General features: G+C 43.4%; 1 protein-coding gene across 1 annotated transcript in view; it reads right to left on the bottom strand.

Annotated features, from left to right (window-relative positions):
• Positions 1–324: 324 nt before the first annotated feature.
• Positions 325–24,367, bottom strand: part of FAM124A (family with sequence similarity 124 member A) — a 45,749-nt gene continuing 21,706 nt past the window's right edge. Inside the window, exons 3-4 of the mRNA XM_065658556.1 lie at positions 14,249–14,988; positions 325–1,128 (exon numbers count right to left, since the gene is read on the bottom strand). Coding sequence (XP_065514628.1) covers positions 325–1,128; positions 14,249–14,988 — 1,544 coding nt within the window. The remainder of the gene's footprint in view (positions 1,129–14,248; positions 14,989–24,367) is intronic.

Here is a 24,367-nt window from a genome sequence, read left to right as displayed (position 1 = left end):
ACTGCATTATTAGTTGCCTCTCCTGGTATCTCCTTCACCACCAGTCCAAGACCCAGTCATAGAAACCATCCACCTTGCACTGCCATGGACAAGCCTCTGTGCTGATCATCCCCTCCAGTACAAAGCTGCAGGGCACAAGTTCAGATTGCTTTACTATAAATTGTCTGGGTACACACATGTTTGAGGGATTCTAGTGCATTCTCCAAATATTTAGCATGTTCTGCTGCATCACCTCTCCTCAGTGAGGAGCAAGCTCAAGGTGTGCCCACTGCTGTCATTTACAAGTAGAACTTGTTTTCCCTGGAAGGTGTAAGATGAGAAACCTCAGATGTAAAATTCTTCTTCATTAGCTGGTGAAGTTGGCCAAACAGTAGCATGATCATCCAGAGAACAGGGAGCTGGTCTCAAGGACTGTTTGGGTTGCTTGGAGAGAGATGCTGACGTGAATGAGCTGGAAGACCATTCAGAAAGAGAAGGCAGTGAACCATCAACTGACTCAAAGGTATTGCACATGGCTGATACAGGCCTTCCACTGGTGGCTGCCTGTTTAGCCTTACTGACAGTTTGTTTCTGTTGGGGAAGAGAGGCTTCCAAGTCATTGCAAAATCCATTAAGGGCAGAGTATGCAGAGACCACAGACAGGTCTGAGAAGGACAGCTTCATCCCTGTGTCTACATCAGTCTCCTGGGCACCCTCCAAGTCATCAATGTTAAGCCTGGGGCTGCATTTCCACGTTTTCAACCTGTTTGCAGATGACCCAGTACTTAAAAAGTTAAATGGTTCACTGAAATGAAAAGTCTCTGGGGCTGAGGAGGAGTTCACTGTGGGCAAGCAGAATAGAGACTTGCTTCGTTGAAATGACCATGAAATGCTGGAGGCACTGCTGGATCTGCGTGTGAAGTCTCCTTGACCACTGTGTCTCAAGTCCTGCTGGGAGAAACCAAGATAATGACCAAGGCTGTTTGCGTGATGTACCTTGTTTTGACCCATTTCTTTTGGTTGTTCAGGGACAGACCGGTGGCTCTGAGGAAGAAAGGCTGGTGGAGTGGTAAAGCGGGAATCTGTTGACACAGATGGATATGGTTGCTTGTTCTGCTTTTCAGACTTCCTACACCAACTGCGTGCTTGCTGCAGCCAGGAGAGGGAGAAAAGAAGATCACATTAATACAGAATTGGCAGTCTTACAACCATAAGTCTCCATTGCGAAGTTGTTACTGCAAATAATTACAAAGCAGACTTCATTCAGTATGCTTGCAGCAAATGTTTCACTTCAATAACAAAGAGAAAGCACCCTGCCAAAATCCCAAATATTTACATAAGGAGCCTTGAAGACAACAAGAATAAATGGTAGAGGAGCCTGGCCTTGTGGGCTGAATTACACTAGCTTGAAATTCTCACTTACTATTGACTTGTTCAGATTCATTCATATTCTGTTTTCCAACATTACTGCCTTAGTGGACAGCAAAAGAACAAAAATGAAGAAATGGAAGAAGTGTGTTACCATCATGATTATTTCTAATTTCTTCCTTACTATGGTATAAATGTTTTTACTTTTTCCACTGAGACATCAAAAACCTTTAGCAAGCAACCTCATACTCTGTCATCTCAATGGGAATTTAGTACTTCTTGCAACCCTTTCATGTTTTCACTTTCACATCTGGTTAGTTGAACAGTGCACCCCTGAACCCACTTGCTCTATTGTCTAGCTTCTAACAACTTTAAGGACAGCTTTAGATCTAACTTGTTGGTTACGATCTGAATCAGGACCTGAACCTCATCCCCAGGACAGAATTAAGTTGTCTACCTGCCAGATACTTGAGCGTTTGCACAGGAACAGCAGGTGTGACAAATGGGGAGTGAATGTCCTTCTCAAGAAGCAGCTTCCTATGGGATTAGACACTGACGTGTGGGTAACTGAACTGAACTGAACTGAGGCCCTGGTGTCTGAGCAATCACGAACTTATTCACTTTTAGAAGTTCAGGTTTTAAGAAGTTAAATTTAAAATCTTACTGGAATTTCCCACATACTACATAAATGCTAGATTTCTGTTCCAAAAGGGACAGTGGGATAAAGTGCGAAATCACACCCTTGAGAATAAACAAATAATCTCTGCTATGGGACTTGTCAATTGGAAATAACAGAGGAGAAAGAACCAGATATCTTGGTCACTATGTGCTATTAAAGTGACAAGGTGGTGACAAACACAATCCTGGGCAGTCTCAAGTGAGTTAAAAGACTATTAATGCACCGAGGACAACACTGTTAACGCCTCATCCATGATGCTGCATATGACTCAAATCATGCCAATGTGAAAAAGAATAAACTCACACTGAAAAAGATTCAGCCACAAGAAGAAAAAAATAAAAGATTTACTATCCTGAACCACAAACTAATAAAAGGTTTCTAATCACAACAGATGTAGAAGAGTCTTCTGGGGCAAGTAATGGATAAAGATGGAGCTTGATCATCTTACCAAAGAGATTATATGACTTGACAGAAATGGATGAGACCTGGCAACCAAGAAGGTCCTTTGTCTCCCCCTTCTCTAAAGGAACTCCATACATTGCTGCTTCTAACATCTTCTGAGTGCACATCACATTGTCTTAGTGACCCAGATATGTCATAACCATATTCTGTTTTCTATTGCAGTGATTTTATAGGCAAAAAATGACTTTCACATCTGCTAAAAAATGTTTTGTTCATTCATGATTACCCAGCTAGAGGTGATCTATAGGACAGCCAAACCATATTTCGCTTAGGCGTTGTAGATGAATACATACACCAATACATCTGTAATGAGGTATGTTAATTCATAACCTATTTCTGCATAATATAATAAGCTGCTTTCCTTAATACCATAAAGAATTAAAGGAATTAATGGGGAAATCAACCACAGTAGTGCAGCAGTTTCATTAACTGATAAGAAACTGAGTACAAGAGAGTCAAATAAAGTGAGTCAAATTGTCAACAAAACATTAATTAGAAATCACTTTAGTCCTCTACGTGCAACATTATTTTATTTATGCAATACATGAGTTAATTTGTTTAAAAAATTACTCAGGAAGATAAAAGGCTTGTGTCCATGAAGGAAATGTCAGCTGTTTCTTAACTGAAGACATTTTTGGGTAACCCAGCAATTACAGTATGACATACTGAAAGTACACAACCAAATCACTGCACTCTTTTGATGGGTTTGTCCAAGAAAACATTAATTATATTTTGTTTGCATTAACCCAAGGTACTATTTTTTTCTCTGCAGTAGCTCTGATATCAGACACACTACCTGGACTCAACCAACCTGCTTGGTGATTGAACATAAGCACCTGCAGAACACTTCTCCTGTCTCTCAGTGAGACAATCACAGAATCATGGAATAGTTTTGGTTGGAAAAGACCTATAAGATCAGAGAGTCCAACTGTTAACCTAGCATGGACTGCCTGACCATGGCTTGTTTTTATGCTATGTTCTTGTGTTTTTGTACCTAGTTGATAATTTGGCAGACCAAGCATCCAAAGAAATCAAGGATCCGAGCATATATTCAGAGAATCATTTTGGTTGGAAAAGATTTTTAAGATTGACTCCAACTGTTAAACAAACACTGTGAAGTCCACCTCTAACCATGTCCCTAAGAACTTAATCTACACATCTTTTAAACACCTTCAGGGATGGTGACTCGGCCACTTCCCTGGGCAGCCTGTTCCAATGCCTGACAACCCTTTCTGTGAAGAATTTTTTCCTAATATCCAATCTAAATCTCCCCTGGTACAACTTGAGGCCATTTCCTCTTGTCCTATTGCTCGTTACTTGGGAGAAGAGACCAAGCAAGTGCAGTCTTCTTGTTATGAAAAGGTAGGGAGGCCTTTGGGACCACCAGGACCGGGAACAGATGGGCCAAAACTGCACCTGAAAACACAAGGCTTTTGGGAACAGATTGCACTGGGGAGAGTTCCGCAGGCAGTACGAAAGCCTTGGCTTTACCTTGCACAAACCATACCATCTGTATATAAGACAGAGCCTACACATACCAGATGTAGGACTTAGTTGTTGAGTTAATACAGCCAGTGGAATCTGGAGAGCAGTTTCGTTTTCCCTGAAGAAAAATTCCTGTGTCTACTTAGCTGAATTCCTGTTTAGGTCTTTGGGCTGTTCTGAGTACATGGCCATTGACTACAGTGAGAACACAGATGGCTGCTCACACAAAAATACCTGCAGTTAGACACCAGTTTTAGGTGTTTACAATCTGGAGCTGAACTGAGTCCTGCAGAGATAACTCCCATGTGTACACGTTGCTTTGGTGTATAGAGGAGATATTTTGCACGCTAGTAAATGTCTCACGCATTTATATGAAGGTAATAATTTGTTATTCTTATTTATTGATATAACTTTTGACACGTTCCAAAGAAAAAGTCTTTCAGATCACCATTAGTGAGAGATACTGCATCTGATTCAGTTGTCTAATTGTAGGTATCTGCCATATCCTGCCTGGCCTGCAAGCACACCAAGGGCCGTTCCATCTCTGAGATTTCACTGCCTGGGAATGTTCCGGGGCACGTTTAATTAATTAATACAGGTAAAGTCTTAAGCATTTTGGGAATAAAGCACAGACTCAAGAATAGCTGTTCTGAGATCTTCCTAATATTTACAAACTCTCCAGTTTAAATCACCTTGTGTTAGTTTTGGACTGTAGATATGCAACACACAACGACTAGTGGTGCAACCAAATTACCAGTACTCAATGACGTATCGCCTATGAGGGTGTGGAGCGGAGGGCAACGCCAGGATAAATGGATGAGGTGAGATGAAACACCTCTGCTAGAAACCCCAGGGGCTCTCATGTAGCAATTTTCTAAAAAAAATGCAGATAAAAAGTAGAGACTCGAAAGGGGAAATGCACCCCTAAGTGTGAGCACTTGGAAGGGGCAACCTGCTGCCACACAGTCAAACAGTTTTAAGTACCTGGCCTAACTGGAACATAATCACACTAACAAGAAAAATCTACTTTAGGTAAGATACTAGTTTTAAGGTTTTTGTTCTTTTAAACTTTTTTTCCTAGCTCTTTCAGCGTTCCCGTGGACAGATAAAAACATTTTATTTTATATGAGGTCTTTGCTGCTATTCCTGCTGCTGGGTCACAGCTCCTGGTCAAGCTTAGTTGGCCTGGCAGGAGGTACTGGTGGATCAGTGAGGAGAAGGGGACAAGTACAGCCTGCCCTTAGGATGGCTGCCTGTAGGCCAGGCCAAGAAACATCACTAACACAGCTTATTTCCGAACAGCTCTGTTTATAGGAAGAATTGTTTACCTTGATTTTTTTTTTAGTTGGATGTGTTATGATTTAGAAGACCGATTTTCCAATGCTGCTCTTCGTGATAGGGGCAGAGTAGGGAAACAATAGGTGGAAATTTAAAAAATACTTCTATATTAAAGCAATGTAACTGGAAACTTTCCTGACTGTGAGAATACTGCACTACAAACTGTACTACAGGTAGAGTATCAGAAGCTCCATCTCATGAAATACTAGTGAATAAAGATTAAAGGCTAATCCTGTATTGTAGACAACTGGATTACATGGACTAATAAGACTCCTCTATATCTACATTCTGTAGCTTGTCAGAGATCACACAGAGGATTCAATGATTTAGGCAAGATTAAAACTCAGGCAAAACTAGCTACTACCCCTGTGCCAAGCCCATTGATGGTGCTCACGTGTACCACCCTGGCACGACACACAGAGCACTACATGCAGCCTGCGCCTTCGTGTGATTGCTCCTCTTTATTTAAACGTTACAGTGCCTGACAGTCCCACAGAGTTCAAACTGGATTTCCAGGTGTGACTGTTCTCAGGAGAAACTGTGAACTGGCTGAAGGAAAGAAGCCAGAGAGTTGTGGTCAATGGGGCAGAGTCTAGTTGGAGGCCTGTATCTAGCGGAGTCCCTCAAGGGTCGGTACTGGGGCCAGTACTATTCAATATATTCATCAATGACTTGGATGAGGGAATAGAGTGTACTATCAGCAAGTTTGCTGATGACACCAAGCTGGGAGGAGTGGCTGACACGCCAGAAGGCTGTGCTGCCATCCAGCGAGATCTGGACAGGCTGGAGAGTTGGGCGAGGAAAAATTTAATGAAACATAACAAAGGCAAGTGTAGAGTCTTGCATTTGGGCAAGAACAACTCCAGGTTCTAGTGTAAGTTAGGGAACGACCTGTTGGAGAGCAGTGTAGGGGAAAGAGACCTGAGGATCCTGGTGGACAGCAGGATGACCATGAGCCAGCACTGTGCCCTTGTGGCCAAGAAGGCCAATGGCATCCTGGGGTGTATTAGAAGGGATGTGGTTAATATATCGAGAGAGGTTCTCCTCCCTCTCTACTTTGCCCTGGTGAGACCGCATCTGGAATATTGTGTCCAGTTCTGGGCCCCTCAGTTCAAGAAGGACAGGGAACTGCTGGAGAGAGTCCAGCGCAGGGCCACAAAGATGATGAAGGGAGTGGAGCATCTCCCTTATGAGGAAAGGCTGAGGGAGCTGGGGCTCTTTAGCTTGGAAAAGAGGAGACTGAGGAGTGACCTCATTAATGTTTATAAATATGTAAAGGGTGAGTGTCACGAGGACGGAGCCAGGCTCTTCTCGGTGACAACCAATGATAAGACAAAGGGCAATGAGTGCAAACTGGAACACAGGAGGTTCCACTTAAATATGAGAAGAAACTTCTTCTCAGTGAGGGTGACAGAGCACTGGAACAGGCTGCCCAGGGAGGTTGTGGAGTCTTCTTCTCTGGAGACATTCAAAACCCGCCTGGACGCCTTCCGTGTAACCTCATCTGGGTGTTCCTGCTCTGGCAGGGGGACTGGACTGGATGATCTTTCGAGGTCCCTTCCAATCCCTGACATTCTGTGATTCTGTGAAACCACAACAAGCAAGCAGGAGAGAGAGAAGCTGAGATCATCAAGATCTATTTTGGTGAAGACAGTGTGATGCACATGCATCTACCCTGCAGCAGAACAGCCTTCCTCTGACTCCCCAAAATTCCTTTGGCTTTGGAAGCTGTTGCATCTGCCTTAATTTTTCTGAATTATTTTCCTTTTTAAGTCCTTATCTTCAGAATTCTCACAGCTTGCATTCTGCATCGCCTGTTACGTGGCTGCAGCCCGGCAGAGCCCTGCCTGGTACAGTCACGCTGCCTGCGTCAGGCACAAGCGTGGCAGAGATGCTGGAGAGGGGAACAGCCGTCGGAGAGGACAAAGGCTCAGTCCAAACCGACACATTGATTTTGACTGAAATTCCAAATACAGGGAAAGAGAGGCATCGGACTTCGCTATAAGGACGCACAACAAAACCAGCCACTGACTGAACAGATTAGCTCTCTAGCAGAACAGATTTTTTTTCATGTGGCGCTAATCTGCTGCTCATTTATAATCTCTGCACAAATCTTTGTGAAGCCTGGAGGGGTTTAGAGTCTTTGTGTACTACAATGGGCTGCAGAAGAATTTCATGACGAATATCCGGGAATGCCATAAACGAGTTGGAGCAAACCTCACAGAAATGTACTTTCAACTTTACTTGGGCTGCCTATACCTAACACAAAAAAATCCACACGTGCCCCTGAAGTCTATTTAAAGTTATCTGCTTTTTTAAAAAGCAGATAGTGATCTCATTACACATTATCTGTATTAAGCACTGCCTGCAGGGCTCCACTGAGGTCAGAACCCAGCCAAACAGCCAGTATGGCAATGACATCATCTCGAGCCCAGATTTTGCCGACCTTGCTTAATATGAGTGTGATGGTGTTTCTTTAATTGTATCAAAACCAGTGAGATTGAACAGAAATAATAATAAAAAAGAATCAGCTTGAGAATAAAGTGGCAGAGATTAGTCCTCAGTATCACCATAATAAGTCTTACTTGAAAGGCAAAACGTATTCAGAAGGGCACAACGTCAAAAGGCAAAATACAGAAATTAAGTTTAAAATTGAGTTGAATATATTTGAAAAGTGGCAAATACTGTGTTTGTAAAACTAGAACAGGTAGGTGTCTTGCAATGCTAAATATATTCACTCTCTGGAGTTTTTGCTGGATGTACTGTCATCAGAGATTTTACTATGCCACGAAAGATAACCGCACTTACAGACAAGACAAAGTACCTTGGGATGAAGAAAAACAACTAAAAAATCACCTCCTATTTGATTTAGTGATTGATTCAGCTGTGTCACCCCCAAAGCCAATTGTTAGCACTAAGAAAAACTAAACACCTTAGGCACTAAATGGAAAGGAAAAATAGAGTGGAATATTTTATAAAACAGGAGGCTACTAATAGACTTATAGATTAATTAAATCAGCTTAAGGTACCTCCCTTAACTGAGTCAATTTTTACTCTAAATATCTGTCATTTTCACTGCTTTAAACAGAAAGTAAAAGTAATTTTTGTAAAGGTGCCTTTTACACATCCTTGCTTGTCCTTGATGCTTTTCTTGCTTTTCTTCCTCTTTGTGTTCAGATCTGCACTAGCTGCACCACTAATGCAAACAAGCTTGAAACTCTTCTCTCACCTCCATTTTCCTTCTTACAGACCAAACTGTTCTCTGCAAAAGTGCCCTTTCTTCGCCTGTTTTCGTCTTTCCTTTTTACCTTCTCTGCTTCCTGGTTCACTTGCTCATCTTTCTCTCTTCTACTTGTACTTAATTGTAGTGACTCAAGGCTGCAGTCTCCCAGAGTTTGTAGCTGGTAATGCTTTAAGTAACAGGGACAAGATGGTTTCACTGTGTTTAAGACTACAGGGGTACATTATATCATCCAGTCTGACCTTGTGTTGATCATTTTATAAATCATTAAGCAATTTTTTTACTGAGCCTGCTGACACCTCAGGCAGATGAAAGCATTTCAGTTTTCAGGAGAGTGCATTGCTGTCTGCTTCACACAGGGGCGTAAGACAGAGGTGCCGAAAAACCCCAAGGCCTCTAAAATGGTAGCAGATTGGCTAATGATCCTAGACTATTTACATGTTTTATCAAGATCATATGAATGTTGGATGACTATCAAGGCCCCCAAACTGGAGATCAGGGGAAGGAGAGGGAAGGCCGCAGTGTGTTGGAGAGAGGAAATTCAGAGACAGGTGAGGCCTGGCAGAGTTTGGTGGGTCAGCTGAAGTAAATGCAACCATGACCACACTGATCTCTGCCCTAAGCCTCTCAACAGAAACAGGAGTGGACCCTGAGCCTCCAAGATTTACCCTTCCTTGGCCAAGATAAGCTTGAGAGGTAAAGTATTCCTTGTGCTGAAGAGGGGAGTAAAATGTTTCTCTTGGTCTCCATTTGGACTGGGAGAGAAAAAGGAAAAGCTGTGTCCTAACCTCAGATCTTGTAATGATTTTGACATCAGCAGGTCAGTAATACCCACCCCTGCTGTCCATATATCTCAGACAGGGTACTTTCTGCATTTCCCACGTCTCTCTTGCCCCAGCTCCTTGCTTCAGTTATGGCCAATCTCCAGCACTCCATAAGAAGGCACAGTCTCTGCTCCCTCCTCTCAGCCTAAAACACATTGGGTCAGTCGTGCATCATGAAAAAATCTCTCTAATTTCTGTATTCGGCTATCTTGAGTGTGAGCTTTGACTACAGCCATACTTTTCATGCAGATACATACATGTTGTAAGTAAACTGAGGGAAATAAAGGCACTTTTGTTCTCCTCTTGGCCCCAGACAAAAGGAGATAAAGAGATGAGTTCAAGAGTCTCACAGACACTTGTATATACTACACTGAATAAACAAAGAGATTTTCAGCTATAAGCTTTTAATTATTTTTTTTCTGTATAACATATTTGCCTATGTCTGTGTAGACATGCAACCTTCATGCTGCTTCCCACCATCAGGCATTTTGCGCTGCAAATGCCTGGCACAAAATGCCTTTATGCATGCAGCTGGCAGACATCTGCGCTCCCAGATTGACTTCTGGCACCTCCAAGGACATATTCAACAGTAACATAGCGATCTTGTATGTAGCTGACCTCATGAAAACATTAGGGGATGAGTACTGCCTGACCATAGATCTAGAGTACTCATTTTGTACACCAAGCGATGGAGAAATCTCCAAGGTAGCACAGCAACAGGTTAACAAGACTTAACAGTTAGGTCTACAGGCAATCTTTTCTCACAACCGAAGATGCAGGCAATAAACCATGTTTCCTAAATATGATTATTCTGCTTCTGAACTCAAGATTGTGGTTGCCCAGTATAGGTAAGAAGAAGCCTGGCTGATTACCTCAGCAAATAGTCTGAAAAATCTCTCTAACTAAAAGCTGTGATCAGTTAACATTTGCACTATTATTTCAGAGACGTTCTGTAAAGCAGCACTAGGCAGAAAATAGCCATCTCGTAAACAGTTTAGGGTCATTAGCACAATAATTGCCATAAGAGCCTTACAATGCCAGATCTCACTACTTTGTTTCAGGCAAGATTAGCAAAGACTGGTCATAAACCACACATTTCTTGGGATTTTTATTTATCTTGGCTTTCTGGCAATGTTATCCATTTCTTTGTTGGTGCTAGAAATGGTGGACAGGGAGGAATTTCAGCAAGAAATTGGTTATTATAGGGTGAATCTGGTGCCTGAACATAGGTGTTTGGTCCATTTTGGCATCTCCTAGGGTGGCTGCCTGGCATTCCAAAGGCACAGCCTTCCTGTAGGTCCTGAGTCTAGTCTGCCAGGAGACCTCTTCAGGGTGTCTTGGATACCCTTTGGTATGTTAACACAGTAGTAGATCTTACACTTAAGTGCTGAGTCACTACCTGGCTGAGATACTCATTTGCTGTCGCCCACCTTCCTCCCAAGAATGTCTGCATGTCCCCCCTCATGCAAAGCAGATAGGAAATTCTGCCAAAATGCTAAGTTTAATGTACCCTTCTATCCTATCCAAAGACATTCTTGCAATTTAAAGAAGCCATCTGTGCACTTTCTTCTCTTTGCTCACTATCTGTGGTTCCCAAACACGCTTGGCCAAGCCAGCCCATCAGTTATTAACCTTTCCTGCTTCCCACGTGTCACTGCCAGCCATGCAAATTCATTAGCACTTCAGCTCTCTCTGCAGAGATTATGCCCAGAGGCAGACAGGAATTTGGACAAGACCTATAAAACTGGCAGTACGTTCAGTATACCAATATATGCTATATTCTTAGCTACGTTACTTACATATTCTTCCCACTGCTCTGCCAAGGGCTCCCCAGAACTCCTCCTTCTGGGTTTAGCACTGGGGAAGCAGCATGGGTGTCTTCCCACAGGATGCAAAATGCTTTTAAGCCTTGCTCCTGCTAAAGCCAACTGAAGCTTATCCTTTGAGTCAGTTGCTATTTAGGTGTACCCTTGGAGCTAACTTGCCTATGTGGAAAAGCAACTGTGACAAAATAATTTTGAAGGGTTTCCTTACAAATGAAGGAATAGTTTCTGTGGTATTAAACATGCTGCCCGTGAATAATGCTGTTTTTTTTTTTCTCTTGCACTGACTTCATTTAAGCCCGTTGGTAACTGCATTTGTAAAATGGGTTAAGAGCATGGATCAATCTGGCTGGCAAGTATCCAAGTCCCTGTAAGCACACCAAGGAAAACACAGAGGTCACATCTTGTTAGTCTAATCATGGAAGTTTATTCAAACTTCAAACACTAAACAGTGCCTGTTATTAACGGGGATGTCAATCTCTCATTTTGGGTATAATTGGTAATTTTAGTCTGTAAGAAGGTATCAATATGAAGTAAGTAAAAATATCTTGATTACTAAGTACCAACTGATGTGCAGACTGAAAAATACCACTATGTCATTGTTTGGGTTCACCTAACTGGGAAGAAGTGAAAGTTATTACCAATGCCGTGGCATTGATAATTCTGTTAACAGCAGCACTCCAAGAGAAGTCAAAAAGTAGCCCTGTTACTTTAAAAGGTAGATACTTTATTTTTCTTTGAACTTGGAATGAGTTGAAAGAACATGAGGAGTCCATGGATCACCCAGTCCTGTGTTTCCTATAACCCGTCCTCCATCATACAATCTCTTTTCCTTAACTGAGCATCCTGTCTTGAATTAGGATAGAAACCTGTTTGCACGGGCTGGGTGGCTGTTATGTTGTTGGCCATCAATATTGAGAACTGCGAACTTAAACCTATTTATTGATATTTAGTCCAACCCACCTGCTAAAGCCGGTGCACCTAGAGTAGATTGCACAGGAATGTGTCCAAGTGGGTTTTGAATGTCTTCAGAGAAGGAGACTTAGGGGACACTAACTCTGGTACCCACTGGAGACTGCACTTCTCTTTCCATGGCCATGTTGTACTGGTGGCTTGTAGTCACCTGAATACAAACAGGACATTTTACCTTGGGTTTAGTTATAGAGCTCCACTTCTGACTGTACAGAATTGTTAAAAACCTGTAGATCGGGACCTAGACTTCATGACTTTACAGTCATGTAAGTCAGACCCAAAGTCCCTATTTTCCGCTCATTTTATGTATATGAAACTCATTTTGCTTCACCACACTTGTAATGTGATAATATCCATTTCTATAACTTCATTCCTGTTTGCCATTTTGCCCTCCTGTTCAGCATCATCATCCTCACTGAAAATAGAAATGAAAATTAATTGCACTTGGAGGCCACACTTAGCAGGCTTTCACCCTTCTCTTTTGGAGCATATGGCTAAAATCTTGTTTTAATTTTCTTTGCAAGGTTTACCTCAGCCTGCTGTTTGGCAAGTCTCACTTTACCTCTGTACTGCCTGACGCCTGTTATTTCTGAAAGTTTGCTTTTCTGAAACAGAAAGCCTTATTTAGAAGCCCTGTTGTTTTTTTCCCCCTTCCCTTCAATTTACTTGAAACCAGTGCAAGATCACATAAACCAAGATTATATCGCATAGCAGAAATCTCCTGAAAAAGAACAGGAAAAAGGGGACATAGGTGCATGTGGTTGCTGTGTAGAAGTTTTGTGATGGCTCATGGAAGCTTAAGTTTACAAGTTATCTCAGCCCAACACAGATATGTCTCCAGTGAAAACAGTAACCCTGACAAACTGGTGATTGTCTTGGCAGATGGGCAGAAGCCGAATTGCCTCCTGAACCCTACACGTGTGCTGTTCAGCTCTGGCATGAGGTGTCTCTGTGGGCAGCGTCTGCCAGCAGGCATTGAAAGGTGTCACCGCCACCTGGATGTGACTCACCAGAGCACAGATGCCCCGAGTATCTGGATTTTCAGTCCCAGGAGCTACGAACCCAGGGGTGCTATGCTGCAGGGAGGGTGTCCTCACCATTCTGCATGCTGGGAGCTCTGTACAGTGGAAGGCTAGTATCCACAATGCCTCTTCCACAGAAACAAGGTCAGACAATTTGACAAGCTTCATGAATGCAATTCACTCTGAAAAATCCTGCTTCAAAATCTGAACAACATTTTTCCAAAGGTGAGGGTCTGTGCTCCTTGATCCAAACGCTAAGCAGCAATAAATAACTCTGCAGTGCAGGAATGCCTATTAACTGGGGTCTGGATTGCCACAGATACCCTCTCTGCAGGGCAGGGAGCTATTAAAAGCTTGCTGCTTGTTATTCCCTTTATCTCCCTCGGATATGGCATCGTGAAGCAGAGCATGCTGATACATTGCCCAGATATGGCACCTACAGATGTCCTAATGAATAAATTCTCTTTCAGGACTTGGTTACGAGCACTTGAGATTAGTTGAAAAAGAGTCTGTGGGAATGTCCCTCTTAGAGAAATGCACTTCAGGGTGCATTTCTTTTCCTTCACCACCTCTCTCCTCATCCTGATAATCACTGTGCAAAAGAAGATGCAGTTTGTTACTCTATGATGCTAGAAAATAATGAGTGCGATCAGGAATTCTGCTTGTCTTCCATAAAAATCTCATAACTGCAAGCTGTTTTATAACCCCCTGTCAGTTCTGTGACCGTATTTCTTATAAAACTACACCCATCAGCCATCATTTCTCCACTCGGGCTCATAATTCCTTCCCTCCTCATTCTTTTAAACAGCTACCTCATGTCACATCAGTCTTTGCGTAAACTGAGGCTGACTGATATCGGGATAGTATCATCCACTGCCTTCCTGTTTAGTCACACATAGCAAGGGGTTTCAAGTTCTTTCTTTAGTGGTACCGTCCTGGCTCTTTCTCCTAGGACAGAGCAAAAAAACTCTCTTCTTTTCTGGCTGCCATTGCAGGTTAAGCTTCTTGCACCAAACAAAGAAATGTGCTTCTGTTTACCTGTGTACTGAACTTACCTGCAAAAGGATTCTATTTCCATCGTGGTCTTCTGTCTGCCACCTGCCTTCACTGATGGGGCTGCAAGGGTTGGGCAAGAGAGGCACAAGCTGCCCCACGTCTTTTACTCTGAACTCCAGCACCGCTGACTCTGTCGGTATTGGCACCTGGCCCTTCGGAAGTTTTTTTAAAGAAAACTGAATGTCTATTTCCATGTTAGAATAGACAGGAAAAACACAGAAGTCCGCTTTTTTCTGACACACTGGTCTTTTCAGTATTAACTCGTACAATTTCAAAATGTCAACAAAGTTTTCACTCCTGCAGTATATAGTGAAGCGGATAATTTCTTTCCCGTAGTGCACTGGGCGAATGGCCCACAAAGGAGTCTCTGGAGCCAAAGTGTAGAAGTCCTGGCTGCATGGCATGTAAGGGAGGAACTTCCCATGCACTTGCTCTGTGTGGTGGTAATGCCAAGGTGGCCGCTGAAAGGTTTCATGGAGCTGCAAGATCGGTTCTTCTCCATATTCCTCCTGCAGAAACAGAATGACGGCAAGGGCTGGATGAGAAACACCAGCTTTACACAGCTTCCTGCGCTTCTTGGGCACTCGTCTTTCTGAGACTCGAAATAGCTGGAGGTCTGGATGGATCCAGGCTAGAAGCTTATCGATGGCTTGCTGAAGAGTCTTGGATTCACCTGGGTCTGTGATAATATGTACACTAACAAGAAATGGGTCTTGTATGCCTTCCACAGAAAGTTCACCTGAGAGTATAAAAAGAAAAATATCCTTTAAGATTTGTAATCAAGCTGACAATATTTAGGTAATCTCTTCTCCCAAATAGCAAGCGATAGGATGAGAGGAAATGGCCTCAAGTTGTGCCAGGGGAAGTTTAGATTGGGTATTAGGAAAAAAAAATTCACAGAAGCGGTTGTCAGGCATTGGAACAGGCTGCCCAGGGAAGTGGTTGAGTCACCATCCCTGGAGGTGTTTAAAAGATGCATAGATGAGGTTCTTAGGGACATGGTTTAGTGCCAGTGTTAGGTTAATGGTTTGACTCTATGATCTTATGGGTCTCTTCCAACCAAAATGATTCTATGATCCTTAAAGGAGAAACAGTCTACTCAGTCACATACTACGCTTTTTTTTCATCTCTGTCAAGCTCACCTGCAGAAAACTAATGTACAGAGATATAGCAACCAAGAAAATAATCAGAAGACAGAGAAGTTTCGTCAAGCATAATGTAAGACTTGCTGTTTCTACTGAGGTAGCATCCAAAAGACATTACCCAATGTGCATTTCTGTCTTAGAAAAGAGCTGCCCCATACAGCTGAGAGGTAAGAAAGACAAAAATACTGACATAGAGTGGGTGTGAAAGGGACATTAACGATGTGCAGAATTATCAGGGTACAGTGTTCAGTGTGACAGTGTTCATCCTACCTTGTTTTAATTTGTGCCAGTTGGCTCAGGGCATGGAAATCACACCACTGAACTCCACTCTATCACCTTGACGTTGGAGTTTTCCACCCAGTTAAGAGTGTTCTGTGTCCTGGAGGCAACTGTTTTAATAAGTAAGGCAAAGTTTGTAGGGAGAGGTAATATCTTTTATTAGACCAACAGATACAGTTGGGAATAAAAAAACAGACAAGCCTTCAGACACACAAGCCCTCCTTCAGGAAAAGATATTATTTGTCCCTACAAATCCGGCACTGTTTATATCTTCAGACCATCGAGGCTATAATACTACTGCCTCAAGGTTTTTATAAGATTAGGGAAGACTGGTAAAAGTAAGAAGCACAAAAAATTACACTTAGGGGAAAAAAGAAACCTCTAGTTAGCCATGTGAATGTTCACAGGGGCTCTATCTGTTGTTGCCCCTGAAACATCTTTGATAGCTCAGAGGCAGAGTAACGGCTGGTTGGACGGCAAGGGAGAAATTGTCACTTCTGTCCTGCTGGAGTTGCAAGCCAATAAATGTGCATGCGAATGCAGATCCAAGACAGTTTAATAAATCATGTAGGTAATCTGGATATTTTCGCTGAAATGGCTCCCCCTGTGTTGTGTTCTGAAACCACCTCCATGTCTGAGACCCTGAGCCTGGGCACAAAGCCTAAATGTGTGAAGCCTTAGAAAAGCTTCCCAAGCTTTTCATTGTGCAGACCACATTTAATAGGGGGATTGTCTCACAGGCTGTTTCCCCTCCTATTGGCAATCAGTACGAACCTCTCCCTCCTCCCTCCTGGCATCAGAATAACATTCCTGTGATACTTCAGCAATTGTTTTAATGGAAAGGCAGTATTATACAAGTAGTGTATTTTAGTTGTCTTTGAATACAGAATAGCTGCAAGACCCAGAGAAAAGCTAGATGCAACCGCACAGATTTCCAGAGATGATTGGTAAATATACCATCAGCCTCAATTTAGAAGCTGCAGAAAGATATAGTATGCAGAGCAAATAGCAAGCATGCATTTTGCCTACAGGGATATAAAGAAATCAAGTAAATAATCAAAAATACAATTACAGCAGAGTTCTTGTATCTATGAATGAAATGGGTAATGTGAAGTGACTTTGGTTAATGGAAGAAAAAAATTGAAGTCGTATATGTCAGTATATGGCAAGAGGCTTTGCTGTGGCAATTGTTAGCGGTAGGTAATTATTTGAGATATCCCCTGTGGATAGTCACAGTACGGGAGAAAGACAAAGGGGTTGTGGGGGGAGGTCCTCTTGTGGTCCTTTACACAGGACAGCAAGGAAAACAAATTTCAGAGAACAGTGATCTAAGAAAACCAGAAAGAAAGTAATCGCCATAGCTACCCAGTCATTCATTTTTGAAGACTGGAATAGAAGACGTTCAGCTCTTTTCTCCCTCTGTTTCCTTTGTTACACAAATGCTATCAAGGCCTGCAATAAGTGACAAGCTTGATATTTATCTGTATAAATGACTGCAGCTCTGAAAGAAGCCTGGGCACAACAATGTGAAGCAAAGAGCCATCGTCCCTGTTGGCTTCTTGCTCTGTGCTGAAAAAAAAATCCCCGAGCATGGCTTTTCTGCCCTCCTGTTGCTCAGCATGGTGCACAGACACTGAATGGCTAAAGGATTTTTCAGAAGTGGAGCCTTGTGGGAGCCAGTTCCAGCATTAGTATTCTGCTGCCATTGCTGCCTGTGCCCGTCAGCAGCAGATGCACACAGAACCAGCCTCCAAAGAGCTCCAAAGCATGGCACAAAGCCATCATTAGGAGCTAGGGTTATACATACAGCAGAGCAAATCACCCTTTTTTTTGAGCGGGAAGCAACTATGCTGAAGGGGGAAAAGTGTAACAAATCAGTACAGAAAGACCTTCCGTATCTATTGCATGGTAGCAAAGATGCTTTTACTGCAACACTTTTACACCTTTCATTATGTGGCTTCTGTGCTTGTAAAATGGCGGCTCTTTCTATTTTAGTCAGAAAAAAATAAAAGCATAAGAAAATCAGAAGTATGAGGCAAGAAACTACGAGAAACTTCATCTGAACTGATGATAAGTTGCAAATCGTTTCTATGTTACTAACAAGTATTTTTGCTTCGACTGACAAGGAAGGGGAGGACATGACAGCATTTCTCCTGACACAGTTCAATTTGCCCCCGGCAAATGGTCACAGAAGCAAATGAAAGCTCTGCATATGTATTAGCCTTCCTGTGTTACTAGTTAATCCCACAGAAAATATCAAAATGCTGAGGCATCTATTTGAAAATAAGCTGCACAGTTCTCACAGCTACTACATTTTTTCTTCTTTCCTGTGACAGAAGGGGATTAGTTCTCTTTGAGTTGGCAAAGCACTAACATTGCTAAGAGGTAATTACTACCAGGATTGAAAGAGTATTTTACAATTCTAAACTTTTTACTCCTCTGTTAGGTAGTATTAAACACCCATGAGAGGTTAAAGCAAACAGTCAGCCCAAATGCTGAGGCACTGTCACACTTGATGTCCTGAAGCTGAGAGCTGAAGGTGGCTTGATATTTTATGATTGAGCTTTGGATTGGTCCTTCTCTACATATTATTTTTTATTTCGTGGCTGATGCAGTTTTGCTGAGCAGAGAAAAAAGAAAGACCTGCAAAGCAGAACGGCAGCCTTGCCCTGTGGTTCTTTCTGCCTTCCTTTCCCTGCCCAGAAACCAGAATCTTCATCAGAAAGATGATCTGACAGAAAGCAGTGGGTGCTGTCACATCTCTCAGTGCCAGCTGCCTCATTTTGATATGACTTCACCGAAATTCAAGCTGTCTCGTCTTAGGGACACAGGGGACAGGTACTTGTCTGTCTAGCCCAGTTGCCTACGTTCGCTGGAAAACCTGTGCAGGATGATCCTGCGTTCCTAATTTCTCCCACACCCCTCACGCTGTAGGGAACAGCAGTACCTGCAGAGGACAGCCCTGCTGGTATCCTGAGCTGCCCAGCCCTTCCCTGGCCAGAGACCTCATGGGAAGGCTATGACAACAGTGGTCATCGAGTGACACAAACACCCATGGGCAAAGTGGGACTCAACGGGTTAAGTCTACAGCTTCCTCACAAGGGGAGGAGGAGGGGCAGGTGCTGAGCTCTTCTCTTTAGTGACCAGTGACAGAACCTGAGGGAATGGCAGGAAGATGTGCCAGGGGAGGTTCAGGTTGGACATTAGGAAAAGGTTCTTCACCCAGAGGGTGGTGGACACTGGAACAGGCTCCCCAGGGAGGTGTCACGGCCCCAAGCCTGACAGTGTTCAAGGAGCATTTGGACAATGCCCTCAGACACATGGTGTGAATTTTGGGGTTGTCCTGTGCAAAGACAAGAGTTGGACTGGATGATCCTTGTGGGTCCCTTCATACTCAGGACATTCTCTGATTCTATGACTCTGAGTGCTCTGCTTCCTTGGGATGGAGGGTGGGGGGCTGCCTCAGAGGTGCCATAAAGACTCCGGTACCTGGTAACACCACCCTTGCTGCAGCTGGCCAGGAAGGCAGGGCTCCTGGCTCAAAGCAGGCACGAATGGGTGTAACTTCAGGTCAGTAACCCCAGCAGCTGGGAAGCAGCTCGGCTTAGCTGGAGGTACAGGGAACTGGAGCTACAACCCCTTCTCTCTGGAGTATGTATGCATTTTACATTAAACTACACAAGAGGCAAAACATCCCTAGAAGAAATGAGCAGAGTTTTCTCCCATGGCAGCTGAATAACCCTAGGTTAGAGAAGTCTCCCTCTTGCATTTGCTTTTTGGCCACAGGACTTTTGCACACCTGGCTCCAGTAGAATGGTTACTGGGTTATCTGGCCATCACCTGGCAGTCCGGTCCCTCTTTTACACTGAGAGGCCTAGGCTGCATTCCCCGAGAGCTGCCCTGCACTAAGACCTTTCCCTTCTCAGGGCAGTGCTCCAACCACTTTTCTATTTCACAAGTCACCACCTTCAGCAGTCTTGATGACACCTGATTTTCCAGGCTTCTCCAGTGGATGTGGCTGGAAATCCACCACCTGCCTAAACCCAGCTCATAGCAGAGCTTAGGAAAGAGGTGAGCACGTCTCCCTTGAAACATCTCTCCTAACCCTGTGTTGGTGAATCAAGGTATGGACCTACAGACCTCTCAGTCTCACCAGGAGATATTTAATGAGGAGTTACCTACAATGTTAGGCAAACCTGGTAACTACATGAGCTAGGATAGAGTCTATGGCAAAGACGGATTTTAGACAGACTGGATCCCAGCTCCAGTTTGTGCATGGGAAAGTACATTTGCAAACTGTGGCAGGTAGTTTCAATTTTCTAGGCACCTACATTATAAATCTTCTATCCAGGAAACTCAGAGCAAGTATTCAACCTATAAATATTTGACGAAAATATTTTTTGAGCTATCCTGCAACCTTGCATTGAGAATCTGAACACTGGAACCTGAAATTATATTTTCCTGCTGTGTTGTGCTGCTTGTTGGGAACCAAAGCCTGAACCTTTCTTACACGTTACAGACTAGATTCCTTTATTGGTACATCAGGCAGTAAGATCTCACATTTCATTCTGACCAAATTGTGTGATGCACTACAGAAGATGTAAATCAGGCAATGAGGGAGGATGAGAATGAACATACCAAGCTTCTGAACTGCAGCTCCCATCGAGCAGTACATCGAGCAGTACTTCATTATCAGGAAATAATTGCTATCATCAGGAAGCAATGAAATAATTCAAACCTGAACACAACAGATTAGTATATTTTGCTCATTGTTAACAAATCAAAATATTTCAACTGTGGGAATGTAAAAAAAAATCACTGCATAAATAATGTCAGAAAAAACCACTATAATGTTTCCTAATTGAAACCTCCAGAGATTTCTGTTGCACAGGAAATGTCAGTGTTTTCCTCTTTCAGTCCTATTTCAAAACACAAAGAAATGTTGAAATGGCAGCATTTCTCACTGAACAGGACCTTCATATTTTATGAGTCCAAGGCAAGACTGACCCTTTTAGGCGTATTAATCAAAAGGCTCATGGGCAGAGACAAAGACAGAGGCTATTTTCACAAACAAGAAGCATCGGTTTATGGGCAGCTGCAACAGAAGTGGTTACTGGACACCTCTGGCAGCAGAACCCACTGCTAGGTCATGCTTTGATGAATTATGCAGCATCAATAATCTTTTGAACAAGCAGGATGTGACAGATTCACCAGCTCCTCCATTCTCTTTCCCCGCTGTTTAATAGCATCCGACAAATGCAGGGCGGCAGGATAATGTGCTTCTCAGCATGCCCTGCTCTGCACACCCCCTCAAACTCATGAAGGTTGTTCAGAAGCCATAAGAAAGGGGCTATTCTGCACAGCACAGTGGCAAGATGAGAAACCTCTTTCACGCTCCCTTCAAAGCAGTGTCTTCCTGTGGAGCTGCAGTTGGATGCTGTGGTGGGTTGACCCTGGCTGGATGCCAGGTGCCCACCAAAGCTGCTCTGTCACTCCCCTCCTCAGCTGGACAGGTGAGAGAAAGTATAATAAAAGGCTCAAGGGTCAAGATAAGGACAGGAAGATCATTCACCAATCACTGTAATGGGCAAAACAGACTAGACTTGGTGAAAATTAATTTAATTTATTACCAATCAAATCAGAGTAGGGTAATGAGAAATAAAAAGTAAACTTAAAACATCTTCCCTCCAGCCCTCCCTTCTTCCCGGGCTCAACTTCACTCCCAAATTCTCTACCTCCTCCCCCTGAGCAGTGCAGGACGACGGGGAATGTGGGTTGTGGTCAGTTCATCACACATTGTCTCTATCGCTCCTTCCTCCTCAGGGGGAGGACTCCTCACACTCTTCTCAAGCTCCAGCGTGGAGTCCCTCCCATGGGAGGCAGTTCTCTATGAACTTCTCCAATGTGAGTCCTTCCCAAGGGCTGCAGTTCTTCATGGACTGCTCAAGTGTGAGTCACTTCCACGGGGTGCAGTCCTTCAGGAACAGACTGCTCTAGAGTGTGTTCCCCATGGGGTCACAAGTCCTGCCAGCAAACCTGCTCCAGCGTGGGCTCCTCTCTGTATGAGGCCACAGGTCCTGCCAGGGGCCTGTTCCAGCACAGGTTTCCCACAGGGGCAGAGCCTCCTTCGGGCATCCACCTGCTCTGGAGTGGGGTCCTCCATGGGCTGCAGGTGGATCTTTGCTCCACCATGGACCTTCATGGGCTGGAAGGCAACAGCCTGCCTCAGCATGGGCTGCAAGGGAATCTCTGCTCCGGTGCCTGGAGCACCTCCTCCCTCTCCTTCACTGGCCTGCGTGTCTACAGAGTTGTTTCTCTCACATATTCTCACTCTTCCCTCTGGCTGCTGTTCCTGTCGCACAGCAACTTTTCCCCCTTCTTTAATATGTTATCCCAGAGGTGCTACCACTGTTGCTGGTGGGCTTGGCCTTGGCCAGCAGTGGGTCCATCTTGGAGCTGTCTGGCATTGGCTCTTTTGGACACAGGCAAAGATTCTAGCAGCTTCTCATAGAAGCCAGCCCTGCAGTCCCCCTGCTACCAAAACCTTGCCATGCAAACCCAATACAAATGTTCTCTAATGAAGATAATAGAATCATAGAATCATAGAATGTTCTGAGTTGGAAGGGAACCACAAGGATCATTGAGTCCAGCTCCTGTCCCTGCATATGGCAACCCTAAAATTCACACCACGTGTCTAAGAGCATTGTCCAGACTCTTCTTGAACACTGTCAGGCTTGGGGCTGTGACACCTCCCTGGGGAGCCTGTTCCAGTGCTCCACCACCCCTTGGGTGAAGAACCTTTTCCTAATGTCCAATCTAAACCTCCCTTGGCATATGTCTTCATGCAGACAAACTGTAGGAATGCACAGTAGGTGCTTTCACACCATGGTTACAAGCAAGCAAACTGCTTGGCAATTCCTCACAAACACCCCTCAAGATAAGTATTTTTCCACCAATGCTGTGATCTTCTCCATAAGCTCCTTACTCTTGCTGCATGGTGCTCTTGCAACCTGGTGTTCTCCTCCCTCAAAATATGCTGCTGACACCATATGTTACATTGGCAACAGCAGTGTTAGAAATAATCGGAATTTCAATTAAAAAAAATATCCTTGTCATCTACTTATCCTCTGGAGAGCACCAAACTCTTACTTCAATACTGTCCTCAACCACCGATTTAGCTACTAAATTGCTGAAAAGCAAGAGTCCCAAAATGCTGGTGTACTCATATACCTTCAGGGATATTCTCCTGGATGTCAACTGTTGTCATTTCCCTTTTTTCCTTCCACACAGGTCACCACAATTTTAGAGCTGTCTTGGTGTCTCAGTCTGCACATGTGTCCATGCCACAAAACAGATTCGCATGATTTGGCACCTTTAAACTGTCTTCACTGTCTTAGCTGTCTTCACTCAAAAGCTACAATCTATCTCGATTCACCCATCTAGGGGCTCAAGTGACTTCATCACACAGAGATTAATTCTCACAGGAGACTCAATATCCGAATACCCATAAGAGTAAGGATTTTTTGGTTTTTTTTAATGTCCTGAAAAGTATTCCCAGTCTGTGGAAAACAGATGGCAATTGTCATTCTGTGTCTTTCAGGAACACACAAGAAGAAACAGCAATCAGAAACCCCTGTGTGGGGAATGGAATCACAACGGTGAGCTGCTGCTCACAGGATTTGCCCCAGTGAATTTGGCGATGCTACTGCCATCAGGGTAAGACATGGGACTTTATGTCACAGCATATATTGCTGCTATATTCAGTCCAGTGGAGAAACACAGCAAAGGTGCATTGATTATTAATGTTCAACTATTACATTAATTTGTTTTTATTGTTATTTTATGTTGTATGTAGAATTAAAAAAAAAAGCCATCTCGCTTTTTTTTTGGGGGGGGGGCGGGAAGGGGATAGGGAAGGGAAGAGTGCCTGAAACTGACACAAAGAGGCTGCAGATGCCCACTTTTAGAAGAGTTAAGCTTTGCAAAGATACATGTCCTTCCCAATCATAACATTTTCCTAAGGAAATATATGGATTGCTGTACTTCACAAAAACCCAGTCACCAATCTTTGGTATTAATATCAGATTCTGTACAGAGTTGCAATGCATAGTAATTCAGTAAAACGCCTATCAGCAATCACCAGTAAACCAAAAGCTGTACAATGTATGTCAGCATTCAAACTGCATCCAACGCCATACTGTTCAAGGCCCTTTTGAGTGCAAGCATTGTATTTTCTTAAAATCTGACTCGCATGTAAAGCTGAGATTCTCAAAAATATAGCTTTTATAAAAGAGCAGAAAGAACATTGCCTTAAAAAAACCCATGAAACACTGTTCTCTTGAGCAGCTGACAAATTTGCTCCAACAATGAGCTCCATACCTCACACAATGTGCTCTAGTTAAAGAGTGTGATTTTATGATGGGCTTAAGACAATTTAAGACTTCACTGCTGGCAGCCTTCCCCGTTCTATTCCCAGCTAAGCATTTCCAGTGCTTCCCATGTGTCAGGTCTAGGTGCAAGTTGAAACAGAATGTTGAACAGACTAAAGAGGCCTCAGACAAGGAGTAACCAGGATTATGCCTTCTGGTGGCTGTCAGAGAACTGATCTTGCTAAAAATGATAATTTTCAGGAAGACCTCTTCTTTTAAACAGTTTGCACTTTTGCACAAACCTTCTTGGTATCAAAAAGAAATA

This window comes from Caloenas nicobarica, chromosome 1 (assembly GCF_036013445.1).
Source record: "Caloenas nicobarica isolate bCalNic1 chromosome 1, bCalNic1.hap1, whole genome shotgun sequence".
Taxonomy (NCBI): domain Eukaryota; kingdom Metazoa; phylum Chordata; class Aves; order Columbiformes; family Columbidae; genus Caloenas; species Caloenas nicobarica.
The sequence above is the reverse complement of the archived record's forward strand: the minus strand, read 5'-3'. Positions and strand labels throughout refer to the sequence as shown.